Source organism: Oryzias melastigma, linkage group LG17 (genome assembly GCF_002922805.2).
Source record: "Oryzias melastigma strain HK-1 linkage group LG17, ASM292280v2, whole genome shotgun sequence".
NCBI lineage: Eukaryota > Metazoa > Chordata > Actinopteri > Beloniformes > Adrianichthyidae > Oryzias > Oryzias melastigma.
This window is the reverse complement of record NC_050528.1, coordinates 11,166,532-11,190,790: the sequence shown is the minus strand read 5'-3', so window position 1 is coordinate 11,190,790 and position 24,259 is coordinate 11,166,532. Positions and strand designations below refer to the sequence as shown.

Below are 24,259 nucleotides of genomic sequence, written 5' to 3'. Positions count from 1 at the left end.
TGTGTCAAATATAATAAAAAATCATAACTTTCATAAAATGGAAAAAAATGATTTCCCATAACATTTTCTGTGCTATAGTTAAAATAATATTGATTCTTAGCGCATATAATAATTCATTATTGAACATGATTTGTAGTAATATTTGTCTGAGGAAAACAAAAGAGCAAAAGTGTTTTTTTAATAATTGGTGATAAAACAAGTCGGTGCTTTTTATGAGAATGTTTCATGACGGTTGCATTTTCACAAAACCTCATGTTGTAAATTAGTTGAGCTAAGTTAAATTTGTTGACATTTTGAAAAATTCCTATTGGATTTAGGATTTTTCAAAAATTATGTCTTGCTTTTTTTTATTATTGATATTAATTTATTATCGTCATTTCAAATCCCCAAACAAGATATTGTAATATATTGCCAAATTTCCCTTTAACATCTTTATTTTCAGGGTTTGCATCAATGATCTTTTTATTCAAACTCACACAGACTTCAAAATTGATTGCTTAAAGAGGTACATATCACGCACTGGAGCAACTAATTAACCTATAGAATGTTTTTGGACTGTGGTAGGAAACTGAAGTGCCTGGAGAAAATCTCCTCGTGCACGTGGAGCGCACGCAAACTCCTCACAGAATCCGAGCTGGGATTTGAACCAGGGCCTTCTAGCTTTAGCTGCTAATGCTACGCTAGCTCTTATAAGCTACCACTCCCTAAAATAACTTCTTCAGTTAAGAAGAAGCTACATTTTAATTATTTATCAATACAAAAATCAGTTTTAAACAAGTTGTAGTGAAAACATTTTTGTTTTTATTGTAAAACCTCTCAAAGTTTAAAATGTAAGAAAGTTTCTGAAGTTATTTTTTTTATTTATGACACTATAAGTCTATTTCTTACTAAATAAAACACAGCTGAGTAAAAATGTGAACATCAACAAAGCATCTAATCAATTTTATATCTGTGTATGAGTATTGTTGTGTTTTTTATTGTTGTACATTTACCAAAATGTGGGGAAATGTTCCTAAAATTGTGAAAATTAAGGAAAAAAAAAATATAATCTTTTAGTTATTTAACAGGGAGGAGTTCAAAAATTACTTATTTACACCAAATTTTAAGAAAAAGTAGCAAAATTAAACTTTTCAGAGTTAAAAAATCCCTTCTTCAGTAACTTGAACATTAACACTTTCACACTATTTTAATAGGATTTAAATTAAAACAACGACCGGAAACACAGAAAAAAGAAATTACGACAAACAAAATTAAAACAATTACTGCACTGCAGGTATTAAACATTCATTATTTGCTCCTTCCTGCACACACTCCTGCAGCACTAAATCATATATACGTCCTGGTTCATAAATGGAGGGTTTTGGACATATTCCAGCTCTCTGGTGACTCCTTCACACCCTTAATGACTAAAGCAGAGCTGCTGTAAATTACAGAAGCCCAGCGCGCTCAGACACACAGGAACATCCGTCACTGACACGGCTGCACAGACCTCAGACGGCTGCCAAACACACACAAAAGTACCAATCCCCCACTGGGTGAATTGTGTTTATTTTTTTTCTAACTCTTCACAAACTTTCACAAAACACCAGTACATAGTTCTCATTCTTTGTGTCCTGATGGAGGTTTAAGGATCAAGGTTGCAGCTGTCCGTGCCATTCACAATCAAAATCAAGCATTTTTGTACAGCGCTTTTGTTTGTATTCCTTTAAGATCTGGTTGTTTGCTGAGCACTATCTTCTTTACTTCAACAAACAAATTAATATTTTTTTTTTACAAGTGCTGGACTGGTAAGACAGAATGAGTGAAAAAGCCAAAGGGCTCGCCTAAGAACAAAGTGTCAGTCAAGCAGCAACACACTGGAGACAACTTAACCTCTGACCCCGACACTCTTTGAAATGAGTAGACTACTTGACCGGAGCTGACAACAATCCAAATGTCTTTGCAGCTTCCAACTCCCAAATTGAAAGTGAAGGGAAGAGTACAAAGAAAATGGGCAGAAAAAGGACTTTTAGATGGAATAGAGGAGAAAGAAAGTTAGAGAGGGGGCACACGGGGTCAGAAGGGTCTTTTAACAATCTGACTTATTGCATTTTTCAATAAAAATCCCCCAAAACTACACTTGAAATTAGTTTTTAGATATATTTAAGATATTTGATCAGGTTTTAAATTGCTATAACTTCAATTTCTAAGCTTTTCTCAAAATCCACATGGTGAATGTTTTTTTATCTTTTAAGAATTCAAAGATTTATATTGTCAAACCAGTTAACAAACAAATGTCACCAAGGTCGGAATTATTAGATAGATTAAATAATTAAATATAATATTAGATTTGAAGCCCGGATCTAGAAATAAGGACATTATTTTTTTATTATTATGGCTCCAAATAATTTTTCTCAATACTCTTGACAATAGAAAAACTTTATTTAAGACACAAAAATGCTGGATTTAAGAAATATTCAGGCATCTAAAGATATTATGGAAGACAAATGTAAATTTAAGTTCTAAAAATAAACGTTATTCTTAGATTTTTTTGTAGGATATATTAAGATGGACCAACATGTACTGAGTTTGTATTCTTATTTTGTTCTAAAATGAACAATTTCTAGAGTTACTACACTAGTTTTGGAAAAATGAACTGCAAAAAAAACTCCAAAGATACAAACTATTTGCTAAAAACTAGCAAAAAATTTGTTATTTGGCACCAAAACATGAAGTAATTCTATCATTTTTAAAAAAAAAAGATTCATTTTTTAATGCTCTTTTTTTAAATTTCATTTGATCTCATTAGTTAAAAAAGAATAGTTGCATGGATGGATTATTTTTACTACTTTTTAGTGATTTTCTTCTTAAAATCAGTGTTCTTTTCCTATTTCTAGGCTGCCTCTTTTTGCAGTGTAGTAAAACGATTTACAGTTCTTAAAAATAGGCTTTGATTGTGCTTTTCTAATGTTTTGTGTGCTACAGAAAAGGAAAGGGTAGGCTTTTATCACTGAAATGCCCCTTATCAAGTCTCTCAAAGAGGGAGTGGGGAGCTTGCAGCATGCCTTTCCTAAAGTGGAGGGTACTCGTGTCCATGGAGAGTCAATACTAGCTGGCTTGTCTCTTTTTTTTTTTCAAACATCTGTGTTTTCTGATCATTTTTGTGACTGATTAGAAGATCATGAACCGGACACTTCTGTTTTTTCTTCTCGCCCGATGCCAGCAGATCCTCAAAGACAGAGACTTCAACATCAGCCAATACCAAGTAAACCGGACCATTTCCAACACCACAGTGGGTTCTGTCTCCAACAGCACTCCAGTTTTCTCCACTTCCTCCTCCAGAGAGACCTACGACAACGCGTACTTCTACATCGTCTTTGTGATGGTCTTCTACTCCGTGCTCGCCCTGACACTTTTCAAGTGCTTTGCAGGCAGCGATGAAGGCAAGAAGGATCCTCACGAGGAGTTTACAGGCTCTGGACGGACGTCAACACAAACGTTCAATGCAGGCCACATGGCAGAAAAGTTTTACTTTGAAGAGGAGAGCAGCCTCTGAGCTGCAGCAGAAAGAGGAGGAGGGTAAGGAGCCGTATGGGGGATGTTTTGACAGTCACCAAGCCAGGAAAATGTCAGTGCGGCTTACTTAGACAAGACCTGCTAGTGATTTTGCGAACCTGCTGTAAGTTTATTCCTTCCTCCCCTCCCCTCCAACCCCCATTTGACAATCAGAAATCTCCTGCGAGCGGGCCAGCTGACAGGCAGGAGGAGATGAGGTCCTCTGATGTTCTGAGAGAAGGGTGGAAACGAGAAGTGTGGGTCAATGGCAGGCCGGAATCTCCTCCTGTGAGGCCCAATCAGGATCAATAACTGCGGGGCCCTCGACATGCACGCACCACAGGGATACCTCTGCAGGCTGGCGGGGTGGACTACACAGACTCTTGTGCTCTTTCTAAAAAAAAGGGCATGATCTGACCTGCTGTTTAACCAACAAACTGTCAATAAAAATATTAACTATCTTTACTACTTTAAACAATTAACAAACATGTATGAACTCTTGTACCTCTCCTGTAAACATTAGTGATAAATCATCCATTTCTGTCACTTTACATTACCCGGCGTGTTTCTGAGTAAACCAAAAAGACATGTCAGTCTCAAATTGGCTCTAATTAGAGCCAAAGCTCCATGCAACAGGCAGGACTGAGCAGCATTCCTTTGCCATTACATTGTAACTGATATTTGGCGAGTCGCCACCGAGCTACAGGCCGCTTCAACCTCTCATTGACCCTGTATGATCCAAGTTTGCAAAGCTGTGGTGAAACATGAGCCCATGCAGGACTCCCTCTGCAAAATTAACTTCTATTGCACAGCAGGATATTGTAAAGAGGATATCACAGGGAATGCACACGTCTTCGAAGGTGATTTTAGACTACAAGCATGACAGGTGAGGGGCTATCTCAGGCAAAAGTTCATGCAAATAAAAATAAAAAATCAAATTTCTGTAGTAAAACTCAAATCTCGGGGGTCAAAGGTTCCTCTAGGCTGACAATACTGGTTTAATTTGAACTATTTGCTCCTGCCGGTCCCTAAGGCCGTGTGGGGCTGTTTCCCCTTCATCTTAATTCAATTTTCATCTCATCCTCCTTCTGTGAGCTGCTGGGGTCACTACATGTACACCATGTCAAACACTTTACATTTGTATTTGGAGCGAGCCGGACAAAACCTCTATGGACTTTTCCCGTTTCAGAGTCAATTCTGTGGCCAAACTGTTGATCCAATTGGCAAAAAAGTTAGATTTATCATTTTATTTCTCTGGTGGGTTTCACAAATCGGAGAATGAAGAAACTCCACCTCTGCAGTGAGGAAAACACAAGACAAATATCAATACAAATGTTCCTGTTTGAGTGATTTTTTAGATGAAAATATGTACAAATATGTCAATGTTTCCATCTTAAAAAGAAGATAAAAACATAAAATTAAAGATTTTTAATAACAACAATAGTCAGAAACCAATCAAGGTGAAGTTATACTGTATTTTCACACATTTTTGAACCACTTAAGAAACTTTAATTTAATTTTTAAGGAGAAATTTGGATATGCTGCCCTCTTGTGGTACAAAGTGTGAACGTGGATTTGTTCAGAACATTCAGAAAGTCTGAAGTGACTGAGCCAAAACTGAATCAGTTCAAAAATATGAAGTAATTCAAACTCAAACTTAAAATTATCTTCACAAGTGGTGCAGATGAAACAAAATACACCTTTGGGAGAATGTTTGACCCTCATGCAGCTTTAATCATCTAAAATGGTCCAAGATCATTTATTTTAAATAAATGTCAAAGAAAGAGTTTCAATTCTAAGTTATGATCTAATGTTCTTGTTTCAAACTGTTTCTTGAAAAGGGAAAAAAATACAACTAACCAAGATTTTGTTTCTAAATTGAATTTAGAACAATCATGTAATGTTTAAAAAGACACAATTGAAATTAAATAATTTCCTCCTACAACTGATAAAAATAAACAAGTTAATTATTAAAGCCTCTCAGAAAGTCCAAGTGGCTTAATATTTTTTACAGCTTATTAATTAAAGAATCCACACACCTGATTTAAATGACACTAAATGTAGATTCAGAGGACTGTAAAAGATAAAACCAGCATCTGTTTATAAGGAAAAATGTTAAATGTTGCTCCACTACATATTAAATGTGCGCTAATTCTGTCAGAAAGTATTTATTTTAAAAATTTTAGTCGATAATGATGTCAAAAAAGGTATATAACACAAAGAAAATGTAAAGTTATAAAGAGTTATGACATTTAAAGTAAATGTATTATCACTCTTACACATTTTTAGCTAACTTACTGACAAAATGACTTGAGTCACTTTTAATTTCCAAAGAGAGCTCTGGTATTTGTCTGCATTTCTTCAGTTTGACGTTAAATGAGTGCTCTAATTGACGTGTATCCTATTTTCTTTTCTTCCTTTTTTTATTTTTTGAAGGTTTTACATTTTTTCAGTTGCATTAATGTGGGAAATCTAGGAAGAAAAAGATTTCATAAACTTTTTTTGGGGAAAAAAATTATTCTTAGAGCCCATTACATTACTTATGAAGCTATTAATTTCTAAATAAATTGTAGATGTACTTTTTACTAATTCTAACCTAAATATACCCTAAAAACTACTTGTCAAGATTTTTATATTTGATCAATAGCTGCACAACTGCATCTCACTGATGTCATAAATGAGGAGCAGCCTGGTTCTCTTTTCCAGTTTAAGGGTTTGACCATGTTTTCAGACAAATATTAGCATATTCAATTTTAATTTTTCCCAGAGCTTTCCAATGATTTTTTCCTGTGCAGTTGCGCCCTCCACTGGCTGGATTGAATATTGCCCCTCAGGAATATTTGATGCTTCTGATTAAGAAAGTGCAGCCTTCACAGTTTTTCTGCATCAGGATCTGAAACAGAAGCTAAAAAGACACGAAGAGTTAATCACACGCACCAAACATTTATGATTTTGATCCTACAGATCACTGGGCTGAGTCTGCTTACATTTGACAGAGTCTCAGAAATCTTTTCTTCCTTTTGGTCATCAGGGGATAATAAAAACGATGCTTTTAAGTGAAGAGTTACTGTCTGAAAAACTTAAAGTAAATAAGTCAATTAAACAGAAAGTATTTTGGAAACTGCTGAATCTACTTGATATACCTTTTTCTGAGCTGCTGGTCAATTCTGTGTTTTTGCTGGGACTGCCCCCTGCTGGTGAAGAAAAGGTAGTACCTGGGTCTGGAGCTCCGCCGTCAGACATCGTTAATCTTCCTGCAAGAACAGAACTTATTATAAGTCAGGAAAAAAAAATAAAATTGTGTTTAATTCCAACAAACAAGCTCTTCTATTTTAAGTTTTAGCCAAAATTAGACTTTTTAATTCAGTCTCTAAAAAATAAAATAAATAAAAAATCAATACATAGAATATAATACAGTTTTTTGCTGTTGCAAATAATTAATTTTCATATTTCAACCTCTCACCTGAAAACAAAACAGTACAGGGCTTTTAATTGCTTTCCATTATAGAAAAAGAAGCAAGACTCCTCATTTCTGAAAAATGTTGGCTGGTTTTCCGAGGTGTCCGGGTGAAACATTTCCCATTTGGCTTCAACTTGGAAGCAATTATTAAATTCCAGACGCTACTACTTTAAAAGCTTTATTGTTTCGCTGCTGAATACTTCTTTAAATACAAAGTCTGCTCCCACCAGAGCAGGATGAGTCAATGTTGTTAAAAAATCTAATTTTGTTGTTATTGCTGTGTGTGGGAGGCAAACTGGGGAAGACAAATCATTTGAAATAAATATTTTTTCTGAGAGTTGATCATCAAGCAAAAGTTGGTTTGGTTACAGCTTGATTTCAAATAAATTGGAGTTTCTCTTTCAAGAAGCTCAATGAGATAGTGGTAAAAAGCCCTTAAACTGCAGGGTTTATGTCCAAAGTCAAGTCAAACAAAAAACTAAAAATCTGACTCTCTCACTGCTTAACACTCAATATTAAATGATTGGATTTGGGTGTCAAACCACCACCTTGCTCCTCTAGATAATGATAAATGATAATGTTGGGACATGAAATGTAACTTAACATACTGATAAAAACATTATCACTGCATTAATTAGACATTAAAATGACTCACCTGGTGGTGGAAAAGTTGATGTTTGGCTGTCAAAAGCTAAAGCAGGGCTGCTGGTTTGAGTCATAGCAGCTGCAGAAGACATCAGTGAAGCGGACCTTGTAGTCACAGTCAGCTTTGGATGGCTTTTAGACTTAGGATCTGTGGCTGAAAGGACAGAGACCTGCAACCTCAAAGCTAGATTGGGAAAAATAAATAGTGTTTCTGATATGGTTCAGGGGCCGGGCCAAACGGGGAGGTGGGTCAGATCCGGCCCGTGGGCCGAAGTTTGGGGACCCCCTCAGAACAAGAAATAGGGTCAAATTTAATCTTTGTCATGTTTTAGATAGTTTTAATAATAAAAATGAGGTCAGGCTGTAGGGATAGCTAATTTAGAGGCTTCTTTTAAACTATTTTGTCGCTTGATCTGAGTTTATATTGTCCGTATTTTACTGAGTGCCTGTCTGTGTTGTACTGATTTTACTGTTTTTACTGATTTGATGATTGTATTCCCACCACCAAAGGATGTTTGAACCGGAAAAATAAAGAAACGTTGACTGTCCAACCAAGTCTCTGATTAATAACACGACGTTTCAATTGTAAGATGCCATAAGATGTTGGATTAAATTCTATAATGCTCCTATGACAAAATCAAGTTACTCTGCATGTCACACACAAGTAATAAAACGTTCCACTAAATGGGGTTTTCAACCTATAATTGATATGCTGGATGGGAAAACCACCAATGAAGAGCAAGCTCCACATAGACAGGACCCAGATAGGACTTAAACCACGTTTGATGACTGCTAACCACCATGCAGCCCAGAGATGTAAACTCAAACATTTTCAACAGTTCCTCTCCACTTACATAGCTTGCAGACTGAAGTGTAGTCCGGACAGCAGTCCTGTAGTTTCACACAGCTCTCATCACAGTAACAGCCTCTGTTACAGGTGGAGTTCACACCAGAACAGCACAGCTGTGGTGGACCAGCACAGCCTGCAACATTCATCAAACTCACTGAGCATGTTTAGACTTTCTTATTTAAGGTTGAGACGCATACAATTCTAATGGTGATTAGTTAGATTAGTGGAAGATTTAGACATTTCAGAGATAATCTGGAAGTTAGGACAGTTTAGTTGCAGTGGGAACAGACTCAGCTGGTTGCAGAAAATCAAAAGGCAGCCAGATTTTGTGAATGTTACCTGTTTGTCTTGTAATTACAGCCGCCTCGTGAGCTTAAACAGAAACAATGCACAATGGTAGAATAATTATTTGGAAAGCTACCATGAAAAACAGGCTTTGTCTATTGTTGCTGTGAGTCATTTTTTCTTGATGCAGAGGGCTACACCTGCTCCTCAAACATGTACCAGCCGCTGACTTTGTGTCAGAAAACCTCAGTGAGTGTTGTGTAAAATGTGGCAAAAGGATTACAATTATATTTCATCTGATGTGGTCACACAACAAACAAAAATCTTACTTTCCTATGCCGATGTAGCTAGATTTGCAAAATTAATCAATTTAATTTTCAAACTCTGGAGCATTTAGGGCTTTAATAGTTTAGTCAGTATATTATAAATTTTGATAATATTTTCTATTGTATTCATCTAGGTTTTCTATAAAGATTCCCTTAATATGAAAGGGTTATGAAGGCATATCATGAAGAACGTTCTTAAAATCTTAGTGGTATAAAAACTTTAAATCTATTCTGCATTTCAACTTATGCTAGCCAATTTTTTTTTTTTTTTAATTCACAACCCTAAAAATAATATTTGACATTAAAGCGTTCAAAGATCAATTGCATTAGGGAGCCAGTTTTACAATATAATAGGCATTTTACTCACCATCGAGGCAGGACAGTGAAAACAGGAGAACAATGTTTTGCACAAACTTATCCATGATGGGGTTGGTGCTTTAAATGGTTTCAGAGACATGCACAGAAGTATATACTCAATCACCTCATTGTCTGTTTGAACACACCGACTACATATCAGTTTACAGAAGTTTTTGCATTTCCAGTTTACCGTCTTGAAGAATTGCCTTCCTTCAATTTGAAGTCCCACTCCTACCATATGTATTTTTTTGCAAATCTGTTCCCTGTATCCTTTTTTTTATTAAGCTATATTTTTAAGCCAAAAATCAAACGGCCTTCATTTATAAAAAAATATATTTTTATGCCCAGCAGCAGCAGCTCATTAGATGTGGGCGAGACTGTTGTCCTTTTTTTTGCCGCTGGAAACTCCTTGCCCTCACATGCAAGCTTATAGCTTCAATCTAGCTTACGCCGTGTAAAAATAACAGCGACCAATTTTGCTAATCCAGCTGTACAGTTTTGAGTCAGAGGCCAGCTTGGATGAGGAAAATTAATGCAAGGAGGCAGAAAAGCAGAATGTTAAGAGTGACTTTGGAAGCCCAGTCAGACGATGCATCATTAGCCCCAGGTTTTTCTAGCAACCAGTTTTCAGATCCAATGAGATTTAAATTAATGCTCAGAAACCATTTTAATTGTAAATTTCATACAAGCCCTTTCCAAGTAACATGCTACAAAAACATGTCAACGTTTTTAATTCGAGTGCTATGCCGATGTAGCTAGATTTGCAAAAATACAGGTGTTCCATCAAGATTATTGAAAACTTAACATGTCCACTATTCGGCACAAAGCCAGTTTTAATGTATTCAGATAATACAACTTAACTTTTCAAAATTTAAACTACTAAAAGATCAGCAAAAAGCACAGCTTGCAGGCTTTAGTGCAATTCTGCTAATTTTGACAGCCAAGCAAAACATTTTCTTTAAAGTCAAGAATATTCAGTTTAAGTTTCTAGCTCCTTTTCTGATTTTAACTACTTTACATGGCATGTCCCCCACCATAATAAAATAAAAAAAAGCAAAAAAAAACCAAACAGTTGTTTTAATTTTCCTTCAATTTTATTTCCATTTCAACAACACACATCAGGTCACAGTAGATTTACAAAACAAAGCTTTGTACACTTAAAGAGCCAACTATACAAGAGTAAATTGTAGGAAACGCTCCAGTTATTGAAGCTGGCACAGAAGTAGTTTAAGTAACTTTAAAGCTTTTGAAACCTTTTTGGGAAAAATAAACCCATAGGTTTAACAAAGATCTTACTGTGACACTAACAGGAAGTAAATAACCGTCACAACATCTTCAGTTATGAGTCACAACTTTCGTTTAATTCCAGCACAAGATGTAGTCATCAGAACAAGCAATTTGTAAACCTCCATGAAGCTAGGGGCCAGAAATGTTATTTTATTATGCCTCACTTTATTCCCTCTGAAAACTTAAACTCTCCAGCTTTCACCAAACTCTTCAATGCTCTTTGCTGTAGATCCATCTGGCTTTACCTTGTCATTCCACTTTCTGCCATCAAAGTTTCCACACAGGCCTTCAACTTTTTTTCTGTATATGGTTGGCAAAGTAATTTCTGAAAAGAAAAAAAAAAAATGAGTTGAAGGGTGGGGTAAAAATATTTACAGATAAAAGAAGAAAGTACCCGTTTTGCAGTGTCCATTGAATTCCACTGAGAGACCAAAATCCGTCTTCAAGAAGACTCTAGAAGAATGCTCCTGGATGGTGAGACCACTGGTTGGTGACACAGGAGTTTTAGCCCCACTTCCATCCACCTGCAAACAGACAGTATCGGTGTAAAAAAGAAAAATATGTCTATAAAGCTGGTCCTGTAATCACTCAAGACAGTCTATTGACATTCAACTTTTACCAAGATGCCATTTAAAGAGAACAAAATAATCTCATACTTACAAATACTTTTCGATTCTTCTTCAACTCCACAGTATGGTTGTACACTTGAATCTTGACTTGTTGCATTTTCTGAAGCTCAGAGTCACCATCACTGCTGCCATCTTCTTCACTACTGCTGCTATCATCATCGTCACCATCACTTTGACTATCAATAGTGCATGAATTTATTATCTCAATATAAATTTGAGGAATGTTTTTAGGCAGGCTTTTTGTCCTAACAAGCACATAAGAGCGTTTCCCCTCAAAGCCATGCTTCATTCCATCAAATGTCCTGTATTCAGGATCTCCCTGGATGGTGCACTCACTAAAACCTGTTTTTTAAAAAAGAAAAAAAAAGGACATTTAGAAACTTCAGATTTAGTACAGTTACAATACATTAAGTTCTATACAACACCTGTAGACTGGCAGAAATAGCCCATCTCATTTGGAAGGCAAATGGCATCCTCGCATTCCTCATAGTCACAAACCATTTTCCCAGTACCATCCTCATCTTCACATTCACATTTCTGACTGCAGTGATTGGTATACCACACTTCATTGAACTGAAGAGAGATATAATCAGATTAAAGAACAATATGATCTTAAATTGAGAGGTCTTAATGTTTTGAAAGCTTACCTTGTGTCTGAAGCCATTTGTGTCCTGACATCCACACTTCTGTACAGGAACACAACCGTGTTCATCCTGTACAAAACCATCATCACAGACACATCCTGAGATGCATTTCTTTTCCCTGCAGCCTGGTGATCCATTGAGATGTGTGCAAGTTGGACTGCATGGTGGGATGCAAGTAGCGTAATGGCTGTGCTTTGCACAAGTTGGAGCTAAAGAAGAAGACAAGATTCATTGACAAAGAGAAATTGTAAAATTCTACCATGCAAGTAAAGATAAAAATGCCCATTACCTTTTGATGTTTGTTGGGTTGTTTTACTTTGGGGTATAAAAACAGTTTGCAGTTGAGGTTTGGGTTTAGCTGTTGCTGTTAGATGAGGTGTCATCGTTTCATTAATGTGTGCAGAAGTTACAGGTTTTAGCCCAGGTGTTGTAGCAGCTGGTGTAGTTGTAGAGGGTAGCTGTGGGGTTGTTGCATTACTGTGTGCAGTTGAAGGTTCAGGCCTGGCTGTAGTTGGCGATGGAGTTTCAGTTGTGAATTTCAATGCTGTTAACGTAGTCAACTCCTGATAGACAGTAGTACCCTTGGTGGTTGCAGGTTGTGGCTCAGCAGTGGTTGGAGGTAAAGTTGTAAATTGTGGTTTTGTCATTGAGAACTGTGGGACAACTGTTGCTTCGCCAACATTAGTTGTTTGTGGCTTAGGTGTGGTATAAGTTGGAGTTCCAGTTACTGATTCTGAAGTAGATGTAGCATACAGCTGTGAGGGTGTTGCACTGGCAGGGTTTGCAGTTTGCGTTTCAGTTGTGGTATAAGATGGGGTTCCAGTTGTAGATTCGAAAATTACTGTAGAATACATCTGTGGTGCTGCTGTTGCATTAAGGTTTGCTGTGGTATAAGATGGGGTTCCAGTTGTAGATTCTGATGTAGCGAAAGTATACAGCTGTGTGGTTGTATTAGGTCTTGTGGTCCCAGGTTGTGGTCTGGCTGTGATTTGAGAATGAGCTCTTGTTGTAGATTCTGGTTTTGCCATTGTCATAGACAGCTGGGGTGCTGTTGTAACGGACTGTGGCCCAGCTCTAGTTTGAGGTTGGGTTCCAATAGTAGATTTTGGTACATCTGTAATGGGAGTCACTTTCTCATTAGCCTGTGTGGGTAGAGGTAGTGGAACAGTTTCATTTTGTTGAGTTACAGTTGTGGATTCTGGTGGAGTTGCTGTTGATTGTAGATGTGGAAGAGCTGTAGCATTGAGAGGTTGTGGATTAGCAGTGGTTCTCAATACAGCTGAAGATTGTGGTGTAGAAGTTGTAGGAAGATTTCCAGTTGTGGAAACATGGGCAGATGTTGTAAATTGTTGTGGGGCTACAGTTGCATTACTGGCAGTGGTTACAACTTGTCCAGTTGTAGTTTCTGGTGCAGAAGAAGGCAGCTGTGGAAGAGCTGGTGTATTGCTGCGATTGGACAGAGGTTGTTTAACTGAAATTTGAGGAGTAGATTCTGGCTTGGGAGTTGTGGATTTCTGTGGGATTGCTGTTGGATTACCCATTGTGGTCACAGGCTGTGGGGGAGTTGTTGCTGGAGATATTGAAGGCAGCTGTGGAACAACTGGTGTAAAGCTGCGATTAGACAGAGGTTGCTGAACTGAGATCAGATGTGTATCCCCTTTCTTGGAAGTTGTAGGTTGCGTCGGGATTGCCGTTGGATTACCCATTGTAGTCGAAGGCTGTGAAGGAGTTGCTGCTGTAGCTTGTGGTGGAGAGATCGAAGGTAGCTGTGGGGCAACGGGCGTATTGCTACGATTGGACAGAGGTTGTTTAACTGAGATCAGAGGTGTAGACCCTGGCTTGGGAGTTGTAGGTTGCTGTGGGATTGCCGTTGGATTACCCATTGTAGTCAAAGGCTGTGAAGGAGTTGTTCCTGTAGCTGGTGATGGAGAGGTTGAAGGTAGCTGTGGGGCAACGGGCGTATTGCTACGATTGGACAGAGGTTGTTTAACTGAGATCAGAGGTGTAGACCCTGGCTTGGGAGTTGTAGGTTGCGTCGGGATTGCCGTTGGATTACCCATTGTAGTCGAAGGCTGTGGGGGAGTTGCTGCTGTAGCTTGTGGTGGAGAGATCGAAGGTAGCTGTGGGGCAACTGGCGTATTGCTACGATTGGAAAGAGGTTGTTTAACTGAAATTTGAGGTTTAGATTCTGGCTTGGGAGTTGTAGGTTGCTGTGGGATTACTGTTGGTTGACCCCCTTTGGTCACAGGCTGTGGGGGAGTTGTTGCTGTAGCTGGTGGTGCATTACCATGATTAGATGGAGGTGGGGTAGTTGAAGGTGCAGTTACATTGTTGGAATATATTTGAGGTTGTTGAGCAGTGGTTTTTGGTGTAGCTTTAGGATTTGGCATCACAGGTTGCTGTAGGGATATTGTTGCATTACCCTTTGTGATTACAGTTTGTTGAACAGTCATTTCAGGTCTGTGCTTCGTTGTAGACTTTGGTTCAGTTGTTGGTTGATGTGGGACGGCAGTTTCATTACACTTTGTGGTTGGAGGTTGAGTCTGTGCAATTTGGGGTCTTGGCGTCAACTGTAACTCTACCGTTTGCTGAAGTTGATAATGATGAATTGCAGTTTTTGATGTTCCAAGCGTCACAGCAGAATTGTGGGGTTGTTTTGGCATCCCAGCAATGCTTACTTGAGGTGGGCCAGCACTTTGCATGACATGATGTAGGGATTGCACAGATTGTTCATTCAAATCTGAAAGATTAAAATACAAAAAACAAAGCAATTAAATTGTTGGCATGCTACAGTTTAGCATTACCCAGATTTCAAAACTTTACCTGTACAGAACCCACTACGGAGAGCGACGTCATCAATGGCCACCGACTGATCTGAACCTCTGCCTTCAATGATTATCTAGAACAAAAAAGGTATAGGTATTTTAATATTTAGCAATTACTTGAATACATGTTACTGCATTACTTATTTTAAAATCAAAACAATTGATCACTCACCTGAAATGTTCCAGTTGTTATAAAGTTCACTTGACCCAGATGCCACACAATGCCTTGTCCCTCCCTCTTCCTCCATATCACATCAGTGTTTCCATCCTTGAGCAAGTATACATCAAGCCCAACTTCCCCAGCTGAATTGTCCATCAAGTACCAGAATTGCAGACAATGTGGTCCAGTGGCAGAACATTCTGAACTAATAAGACGAGCAGTTTCTCCAAATGGCACACTCTTTGCTTCAATGTAAATGTAGTGGCCACCTAGTTGAAGACAAGAGTACTTTATTTTTTAGCAAATTTCTTAGATCTGTAGTTCTACTGCAGAAATATGACAAGTTGAAAGATTAAGCTATGACCAAGAGTTGAATTTTATGTCTAAGGTGTAGTGTTGAGTTAAGGCCAATTACCTGGTTTTGAGCTATATGAAGCTGGAACAGTAGTTTGAGTGGAGCCACTGTGCCTCTTCCAATCAAATATGTCAAGCTGTTGAGTCCACTGGCATAAATCTTGCTCAAAGTCGCAGTTCAACTGACATCCTGAGAGAGTATTTTAATCAGAATTAAATATCAAGTAATTTTTGCTCAGATACCTTCAGTGACATTACCATCAGCTGGATGTGTGGTCACTTCTTTTGTAGGGGATTTGTGCATTGGAGACAGTGTTAGTGAAGGTGCACTCTGTGGTACGGTTGGATTAGAGTATCCCACAGGAAGGACCTCAATGGCCATACCCAAGTCTGAAATAAAATGGTTCAAGATTTTTCACAAACATTTAAGCAAGAGCCGAAGAAATGTTTCAAGTCATTACCAGAGCATGGAAGATGAAGCAGATTGACTTCATCTATTGCCACAACCGACTGATCATTGAATTCCTTTTGCCCTTCAATGAGTATCTGAAACATTGATTAGAACTTTGTACATAAATGGGAAACAAGGAAATGGGTCTTCAGATAAGTCTGGACGTTACCTGGAACATTGTTGTAGCATAGAAGTCCACTTGAGCCAAATGCCACATATTGCCTTGGTCGTGTCTTTTCCACCAAACTGTCTCAGTTGCTTGGTTCTGGAGCAAATAAACATCGAGGCCCATTGGATCAGCCGACCCATGCATGCGGTACCAAAATTGTAGGCAGTGAGGTCCAATGGCAGAACACTCTGGACTAATGAGACGAGCTGCGTTGCCATGTACCACGCCTTTAGCCTCAATACAGAGATAACTTCCACCTACAGAAAAGAGATCCAGTATTACATTCACTTCAGACATTTCAAACTGTTACACTCATTCCATTACCACTTGTGGGATCAGAAGTGCCGCCGATGATCTGAGTGGGAGCGTAATTGTTCCATGTCCAGTCAAGAGAATCTGTGGCCGTCTTACTCCAACTACATAGACTGCCATCAAAGCTACAGTTGACACTGCAAACTAAACAAAGACATGATCTTTAAGTGCAGTTTCATCATTTTGAAATTAACACCACTCACTCATGCAACTTTATACAGAAGCTACACAACCCCTCCCAAAAACACACTATTTTACCACACTTACTTGGATATGATGGTCTAATGTCTGGAGTTGTTGATTGAGCAGTTTCATCTGTAAGCCTTGAAGTTACTTCTAAAATAAAGCAAATTAGATTAGAAGTCTTATGAGGGATGAAAAGTCTAATCTGGCCAACATTTTCATTTCATGCAACTATGAGAGAAGTCAGTCACCTGAGCATGTGCCAAGACTTATTGAGATGTCATCCAGTGCCACATCTGACTGATCAGAAGAACCTCTGACTCCTTCAATAATAATCTAAGAACAAACAAAAATGGTTAGGCACAAGTTTCCTCAAGTATCTGATTTCGTGTAGTTAACCTTACTTGAAAAGAGCCAGAAATCCTGAGATCAACACTTCCCAGATGCCATTTTGGTCCCTGGTTGTTAACCACAGACCAAAGCTTGACTGCTTTGTTGTCTCTCAGCAGGTAGATGTTAAGGGACATGCCAACAGCCGAGCCATACAAGTAGTACCAGAAGTTCAAGCAGAGGGGGCCACTATTGAAACACAGCGAGCTCAGCAAACGTGCAGAGGTCCCCTGAGAGACGCCACTAGTCTCAAGGTACAAGTAGAAACCACCTGCAGGAAGAGTTGAAGTTGCTGTGAAACATTTTAAAAACTTGATACTGAGTTTACTCACATTTACCTCCAGAGGTGTGATCTTGGTTTGGACCAGTTAGATTTGAGTGTGTTGGGCCAGAATGTCTTGTCCAATCACAACTGTCCTGGATTACTTGTTCCCATCCACAAAGATTTTCATCGAAATTACAGTTCATTGGACAGACTATGGGAGAGACAAAAGAAATAAAAAATGTCCCACTTTAGACTTAAAATGCTCAGTGGTCCCCAATCTGAGGTGTTTTAACTGGAAAAAAAAAAAATAGGCCAAACAAAATTAGGTTTTCCCTCATTTGATTCTAGACCATTTCATTTAAGAAAACAAGACATTTCCCAGTCATCTGACTCATTCAAATCTTTCCTACATCCAGCCATCTTATTTAGGCGTCTGCTCTGGCTGGAAACAATAGTTAAACTATAACCCAGACAAGTATATTGAGAATCTCTAGACAGGCATATATAAAGTGTATTACAGACAAAACTTGCATGAAATATGAATTGTGTGAGAAATTAATCCCATGCATCAAGCTTGCTCTCCATAATAAAGTGACAGGGCTGTAATGTTAGAAAGATGCTGCTGATAAAGTTGCATAGTGGACTCTTTAATTTGGAACAGTTTTTCCATTGTGTGTGCACATGGGTGAATGACACTTTGGACCATTTAAGTAGAAAAACTCTGTAGGTATGCCATTTATCATTTAATTTTGCCCTTCATTCAGTCTAAAAATACTGAAAACTATGGTGGTAGAGTAGAAAGGAATCATTCATCTCAAATAAAATTAATCTTACTAGTTTGTTGTGGAGTTGAAGGGCTTGAAGTTGGAGTTAGAAGTTCATCTGTAAATAAAGTACACCAAGTTAATGAACTTAAATAGTTACAAGACTATTTGAGTGCATTTAATTTTCATTGAGCTTAAAATATGAAGTTTAACATCTCAGTTGACTTACCACAGGCTGTTCCAGGCTCCCAGTTTGGAAGCTTCACCCCTGCAAGCTGGCATGCTGCAGCATACGACTTCAGAGAGTCGCATAATGTGCGCTGGTCACCACTTGTAGCGCAGTAGTCATAAACACAACTATTGAGGTAGATACTTGGGTGTACATGCTCATGGCAGGCAGAAAACTCATCCTTTAACAGCATGGAACACTCCATGTAAGCAATGTTCTCACCATCACATTGTCTGGGGTGAGAAGGAGCCGCAATGCACCTAAGGAATATTTACACATTATTCTCTTAATATTTGTCAGATACAAGTGTTCAATGCAGCAAGAAAGGGATTTTTTCCTTCGAGTCAGTTTTGGAGGATTAAACTACTTACTCATTATGCACTCGCCAACTGTTTCCAAATTCAGACGCTTCAATGGCAACCTGCCCCCCTGGCATATAGTAGTCATCACTTTGCAATCCAGAGTAAGTTCCGCACAGACCACAGAGATTATACTTGTAGTGCTCATCCACCTGCAGGAATAGCCTGCCCTGCCCATCAATAATGACTTTTAAACCAAAGGATGCCTTCAAGATGATGTGATCTTCCTCCGTATAGATCCACACTGCTCCATATGTACCATTGACAGAGTGTGGAAGTTTGATAAGGTTGTCATGTACCTAGAGAGAAAATATATATTTACAAGAAAGTGTGAGCCTTTAATTCTGCATTTGTGGTAGCCACCAATTTTATAGTGGTAAGCCAAGGAAACTGCTTTAATGAATTCTTTCAATTATGTTTCATCTTGTTTACTTACATAGACCTCGCCACTTTGATTCAAGGTACACTTCAGGTCATCAACTTGAAGAGAGACGCTGTCAAGGTTTGACCTGGTGCCGTTTTGAAGGGGATGATTCACAGTATGGCCAATCACAGTAAAGTGCACGGATTGCGTGTCACCGCATGTTGTGGTCAGTATGTAACTGCAGCCTCCTTGGAAGTCATAGGCCAAGTTGTCAAAGGTGATATAATGGGAATCACCATACACAGTGCAGGTTGTTTGTTTGAAAGGGGAGCAGCCTCGGACTCCATCCATTTGTGTACATACTTCGTTGTTAGAACACTGCATCTTTGTGCATTCCAGGACATCATTACCCTTGCATTGGCACTGTTGCATGCAGTTTTCCCCCACAAACTGCTCTCCTTTCTAGCAAAGAAGTAAAGAAAAGTTAACAAAAAATTGGTACAACCTAAACATTTCCCCACTCGTTTTCATACCTCATAGTATTTTCCATCGTACAGGCAGCCACAGTCTTCAGCTGGTGTGCACTTATCGCCGCTGAGTTTGAAGCCAGCATCACACTCGCACCTTTGCTCACAGCTTCCACAGCTAGTTTTATTCTGACTGAAGCATGTGTTTGGACAACCATCAGCACAGGCATTGTAGTGACTGTTACTGCCACATTTCAGGGCTGGAAGAGAGATCAAATGACATTAGAAATTGCAGTCTCACCATTTCCATAATCCAGAATCACACAACTTACGACAAGACACCAAATTCCTCCACATGGGGAGAGAAGCTCCAGCTTCCTGGCAAACAGTGGCATAGACTTGTAATGTCTCACACAGCACCGCTTGGTCACCATGAGCAGAGCACAGGTTCGAGACACAGGTCCTGAAGTAGCTGTCTGCTTTTACAACTGATGAGCAGTTAGCAAAAGGCCCACCACCAGAGAAAAGTATTCCACAGTACATTTCACTGGCATATTCTTCCTCCTCCAGTGGGTCACACTTTGGAGACACCAAAGTACTTTCACAGGAAGAGTTATTTTCTTCAGTCTGCCAACTCTCCGTTAAAGCCATGACATTTTCAGCCATTGTACCATTAGCCATGAGGAAGTCATCTCTGTGGATGTGATTGAAGTTGCCACACAGTCCACACACTTCAGAGAAATTTGATGGCAGGACAACACTGACTGCTCCAGCATGGTCGTAGGAAACCCACAGGCCAAAACTTGCTTCCAGTACTGTAGCAGCAGAGTTGCTTTGGATTTGGAAATTGATGCTTGTGTTACTGAGGGGAAGGCTCTTCCAGACACCATTCACCTAAACACAAGAAACAGCATTGGAATATCAACTTAATTTATGATCGTGGTACAAAAACATCTGATAGTCATAGGCCATTGATTCAGTCATGCATGTCCCAACTATGCCAAGATGGCTAAAATACCAAATTCATATTAAATACTTCAAGTCTGGTAAGAAATGTGTTTATGGCCAAACAAAATGACTAGGGTTTTACCTTGCTCTAGTATATTCAAGTCTAAATATAGTTGCATTAATACAAACTCACCACAACTTTGTCCCTCTGGCTTTCCATCAGGGACACCTTGATGTTTCCTAAAGTTATAACAATCTCCTTGACCATTGGTGTTGATGAATTGCCACTCTGCCCATTGACCACCTCAACACTGAACTTCTCCATGTGTTCTGTGCAAGACTTAGTCAGCACATAGTTGCAAGGGGCCATGGACCGGAACATCACGCCGTCAAAGGTGCTGTACTCTGAGTGATCACGTATCGTGCAAATCCCTGATGTGAAAAACCTATCGGATCCTGTTTGAAATCCACAGATTTGGCCTTTGGGGCAGTTTGATGGAAAGCACAAGAGCGTGCCAACAGAACACAGGCAATGAGTATTGTAATCAGGCCACAAGTCTGTGTCTGAGTCACACTGGTTTCCTGTAAGAAAAATTGGTTAAGTTACAAGCAAATTTTAACAATATGGGTATAAGGAGATGAAATACCAGAAGTTCAATTTCATTTCAACCTGATAAAGCTGACTTTCAGCAAACAAAAATCAACTTACCACATGAACCTCTTCTCACCCCCATTTGTCTCAAAGTGGTTTGATCCTGTATGGAGACTGGTTGGATGGCTTCAAATACAACCTAAGATTAAGTCATTTAACACTTAGAACCTAAGTGGCAAAATAAATTAATCTTTCACAAGATACAAGTTTACCTGAGTGTCTTTTTCAGTGACATTCATGTCAACCAATATTTGCCTCCATGCATTTCTATGCAGCATAGGGGAGACCCAAATTTTCTCCAAACTACTATTGCTTTTCAGCTGAACTGTAACCTCAGACCCAGTAGCTGCAACTGGAACCAGAAACCAGAACTCCAAACAGGCCTTTCCCTCAATGCCCAGTGAAGGACTCTCCAAAATATTCACAGATGAACCATTTAGAGCTGAAAGAGAAACATCATTTATGGAAACAAACTTTAGTGTTAAAATATATGAATATTTTGGTAGTTTCATAGGAAAATGAATGTTTCTGTACCAGGTTTTTGGCTTTTTGTCCAGTCGCAAACCACAGCCCCATGTCTTTTGTCAAAGCACTGAGTAACATAATCTAAAGGGGAAAAGATATCAAATACATTAAGGTGGGGCAACACATGCATCAAGTATACTTTATTAAACTATGCCAGTACCTGAAGTCGCCTGCCATCCTGGTAAAGTGACTGACATAAAGTCTTTTTCAGCTCTAAAAGAGATCAGATTTATTATTCCTACATCATCTCAGCTCTAAGAGACACATGTGGTATATAATAAGCCAACATTTTAAAAGTTAATACAGACCTGCTCCCAATCCTCGTTTGCATTAGGAGCAAAGCTACTATGAGCAGCAAATCCATGTCTGTGCATCCAAGGCTGGTCCTGCAACTGTTGCCAGTAATGATGTTGAAACCAGCTTTTGAGAAGAAGGCACAATGAGGAGGTCCTGAGAAAACAAAGATTAACCTTTAACTGCCAATGCACAACTAAACAGGGTCAAGGCATTCTCAGAAAGGCAGGTTAAGTGCATTTATTCTCCTCAACCAGGTAACCTCAGAGGGAGGAGGAGAGAAGAAAAAAAAAAGTTTAAGTTAGAAAAAGGGCTGGACTTGGTGTGGGGCAGGTGACATCATAAAGTCAATAGTAGATTAGTGAAAAGGCTTACTTTATCATAAAAAAAAAAACACTTCATGGCTGCTGTATATTCAAATACATGAAACGAGTCAGTAATCAAGAAAGTAGAAGCTACTGAAGAAGCAAAAAACTGTCTAAAATGCCACATATTGTTCTTTTTATTTATGACAACCTCTAGTCAGAATAACAGTAAGTGATGGCGGTAAGCTTTGGAACTCACCCCTACAAAGACAGGCTCCGTAGGTTAGCTCTGCAGCTTGAGCACGTCTGATTTTAATAGATGCTGCCTCACCAGGCTGCATTCAAGCCTAATTTGATCATTCATTTGAAACAGGTGGGCTGGAGGAAGAAACTACATCACAAGTTCTGCCTAAAAAGGGCAGAAACTTCAATAAGAAATATTGATTTATTGGTGTGTGAAGTTTTATTTCTTTTTCAATGCAATAAAAATCACATGAAGATAGACGTGGATATGATTTTGAAAGGACGTTTTGAAGTAAATGATTTTACTTTGTCTCTGTTTGGGATAAATATGTACCAAATTAAGAAAAAAAAGCTTCATTAGTTCACAAGTGTAATTTATAACAAAAATTAAGATGGTTTATTGTAAACCTCAAAAACAGTTTTTTTAATTCCCTTAATAATAAATAATGGGCCTGTCTTTCATTTTTCTCCTGGAACTGAAATCTCTGATTTCTTCGAACGATAAGCCCAAGACACCCGGAGTCAACTCGTCTAATGCATGAAACTACACAAATCATGTTTACTTTGTGACCTGGAGATGTTGTAAAAAGCAGCTTCAGCTTTTGTTTGCTAAGGAACATTAAGGAAGGGTCAGCCAGATAGCGTGCCACAGATCAAGAACGGGGATTGAAAAAGAAAATAGAAAAAGAGATAAGGAAAAGACACTTTGTGGGCAGAACTGTTTGAACACTTTAATGCCACATTCCTGGAGAATGTATCAGTAGAGTAGGTGGTCCAAACCATGAAAGCTTCTTTGTGATCATACAGATACATCAGTGTTGTTCAAAGAGGAACACTTTGTTAGTACCAAAGTCTGACTTTTATAGATGATTTCTAATTGCAATTTAAAAATATAAAAGGTAATCTTTAAGAATGTTCAATATTCAGACACGATGCGTGCTGAGTACATTAGAAAAATCTGACAAGTCTGTAAAGATAAAAAAAATATCCTTAGGTTTTTTTTTCACTTTTTAATTAATAAAAACATATTTCTTTTTAATTATAGTTGAAAAAAGTTTTGATAGTTTTGATGATGTGGCACATGACAATATCACATTTTTGGAAATCTGCTGGCCTACATTTTACTTTTATTCGCTTTGTGACGTATTCCAGAAAAAAAATGTCACAACTTTTGACCTCACAGGAAGTTACAGAATTAAGGGAAGCAATAAAAAATGGGGCTTTACAAAGGGTCACAGTACACTGCAAATGATCCATGCCTAACTTTTAATAAACCCATGTTTGCTATTAATCCCTTGTTTGGTTGTGTGGTCGTACGATGTTCCAAAAATAGAACACTGCGGTTAACCCAAAATGTGAGAAATGTCATATATGTCTCATTTGCACACAGCTTTCAGTGAGGTGGAGCCTTCTCTTGTACCACACAGTGTTCCCAAGTAATTCATTAAAAATATATAATGAGAGAATTAACTAAGCATGTCTGAAATGACACAGTCCAGTCAGCTGATAAACACCATCGTGCAACCCAATGACTTACAGGTGACTTTCCTTTTTCAGTAAAGATCTGTCAGAAAAGTGGTTTCGGGTCATGGATTTGAGGTAATTAGGAGGGGTCAGCATTCTTCCTCACAATTAATAACTGACAGGAGAATGATCCAGCAGCAGTGAAGCACTTCAGTAACTTTCCACTTGTCACAGAGATTTTCCAGATCGTTTGTAAAATGTACAAATATGGAAGTTGCTTCCTTTTTATTTATCTTTTAAATGTCCTACACAGTCATCTCTATAGAATTCACCACAGAAATAGACTGGGAGCACAATACCCACTACTTTAATTCTGAAGGTTTTTTAGAACTTTTAAATTGTATTTGAGTTAATCTGCCAGAGTGAATCTCTACAGCTGAAGACACCTGAGCTACACATTCTCACTCCTGTCATTTTATGAAAGTATGGTACCCTAACTCAGTGGTCCCCAACCACCGG

The 24,259-nt window shown here is 38.5% G+C and overlaps 1 protein-coding gene across 1 annotated transcript; it reads right to left on the bottom strand.

The window, feature by feature from the left end:
• Window positions 1-10,560: 10,560 nt before the first annotated feature.
• On the bottom strand, window positions 10,561-22,422 carry LOC112147438 (zonadhesin). The gene is made up of 30 exons (XM_024273831.2): window positions 22,293-22,422; window positions 21,743-21,884; window positions 21,595-21,647; window positions 21,444-21,515; window positions 21,122-21,351; window positions 20,967-21,048; window positions 20,451-20,839; window positions 19,642-20,203; window positions 19,376-19,569; window positions 18,915-19,304; window positions 18,491-18,777; window positions 18,120-18,379; window positions 17,961-18,008; window positions 17,200-17,337; window positions 16,876-17,132; window positions 16,723-16,807; window positions 16,556-16,624; window positions 16,301-16,432; window positions 15,977-16,233; window positions 15,818-15,902; window positions 15,615-15,746; window positions 15,418-15,546; window positions 15,015-15,271; window positions 14,841-14,916; window positions 12,307-14,757; window positions 12,021-12,226; window positions 11,799-11,946; window positions 11,405-11,715; window positions 11,139-11,268; window positions 10,561-11,069 (listed from the first exon to the last, which is right to left on the bottom strand). The coding sequence occupies exons 1-30, from the start codon at window positions 22,372-22,374 to the stop codon at window positions 10,927-10,929; spliced, it is 7,797 nt and encodes a 2,598-aa protein (XP_024129599.1). The 5' UTR covers window positions 22,375-22,422; the 3' UTR covers window positions 10,561-10,926.
• Window positions 22,423-24,259: the final 1,837 nt, after the last annotated feature.

Bases quoted from the DNA above. Each gene is read 5' to 3' on its own strand.
- LOC112147438 (XM_024273831.2), bottom strand. From the start codon at position 22,374: ATGCAGCCTGGTGAGGCAGCATCTATTAAAATCAGACGTGCTCAAGCT. The intron at 19,570-19,641 runs GTAAGTTGTGTG...TCTCTCTTCCAG, and splicing joins GAGGAATTTGGTGTCTTGTC to CCCTGAAATGTGGCAGTAAC. The intron at 15,547-15,614 runs GTAATGTCACTG...ATACTCTCTCAG, and splicing joins GACCACACATCCAGCTGATG to GATGTCAGTTGAACTGCGAC.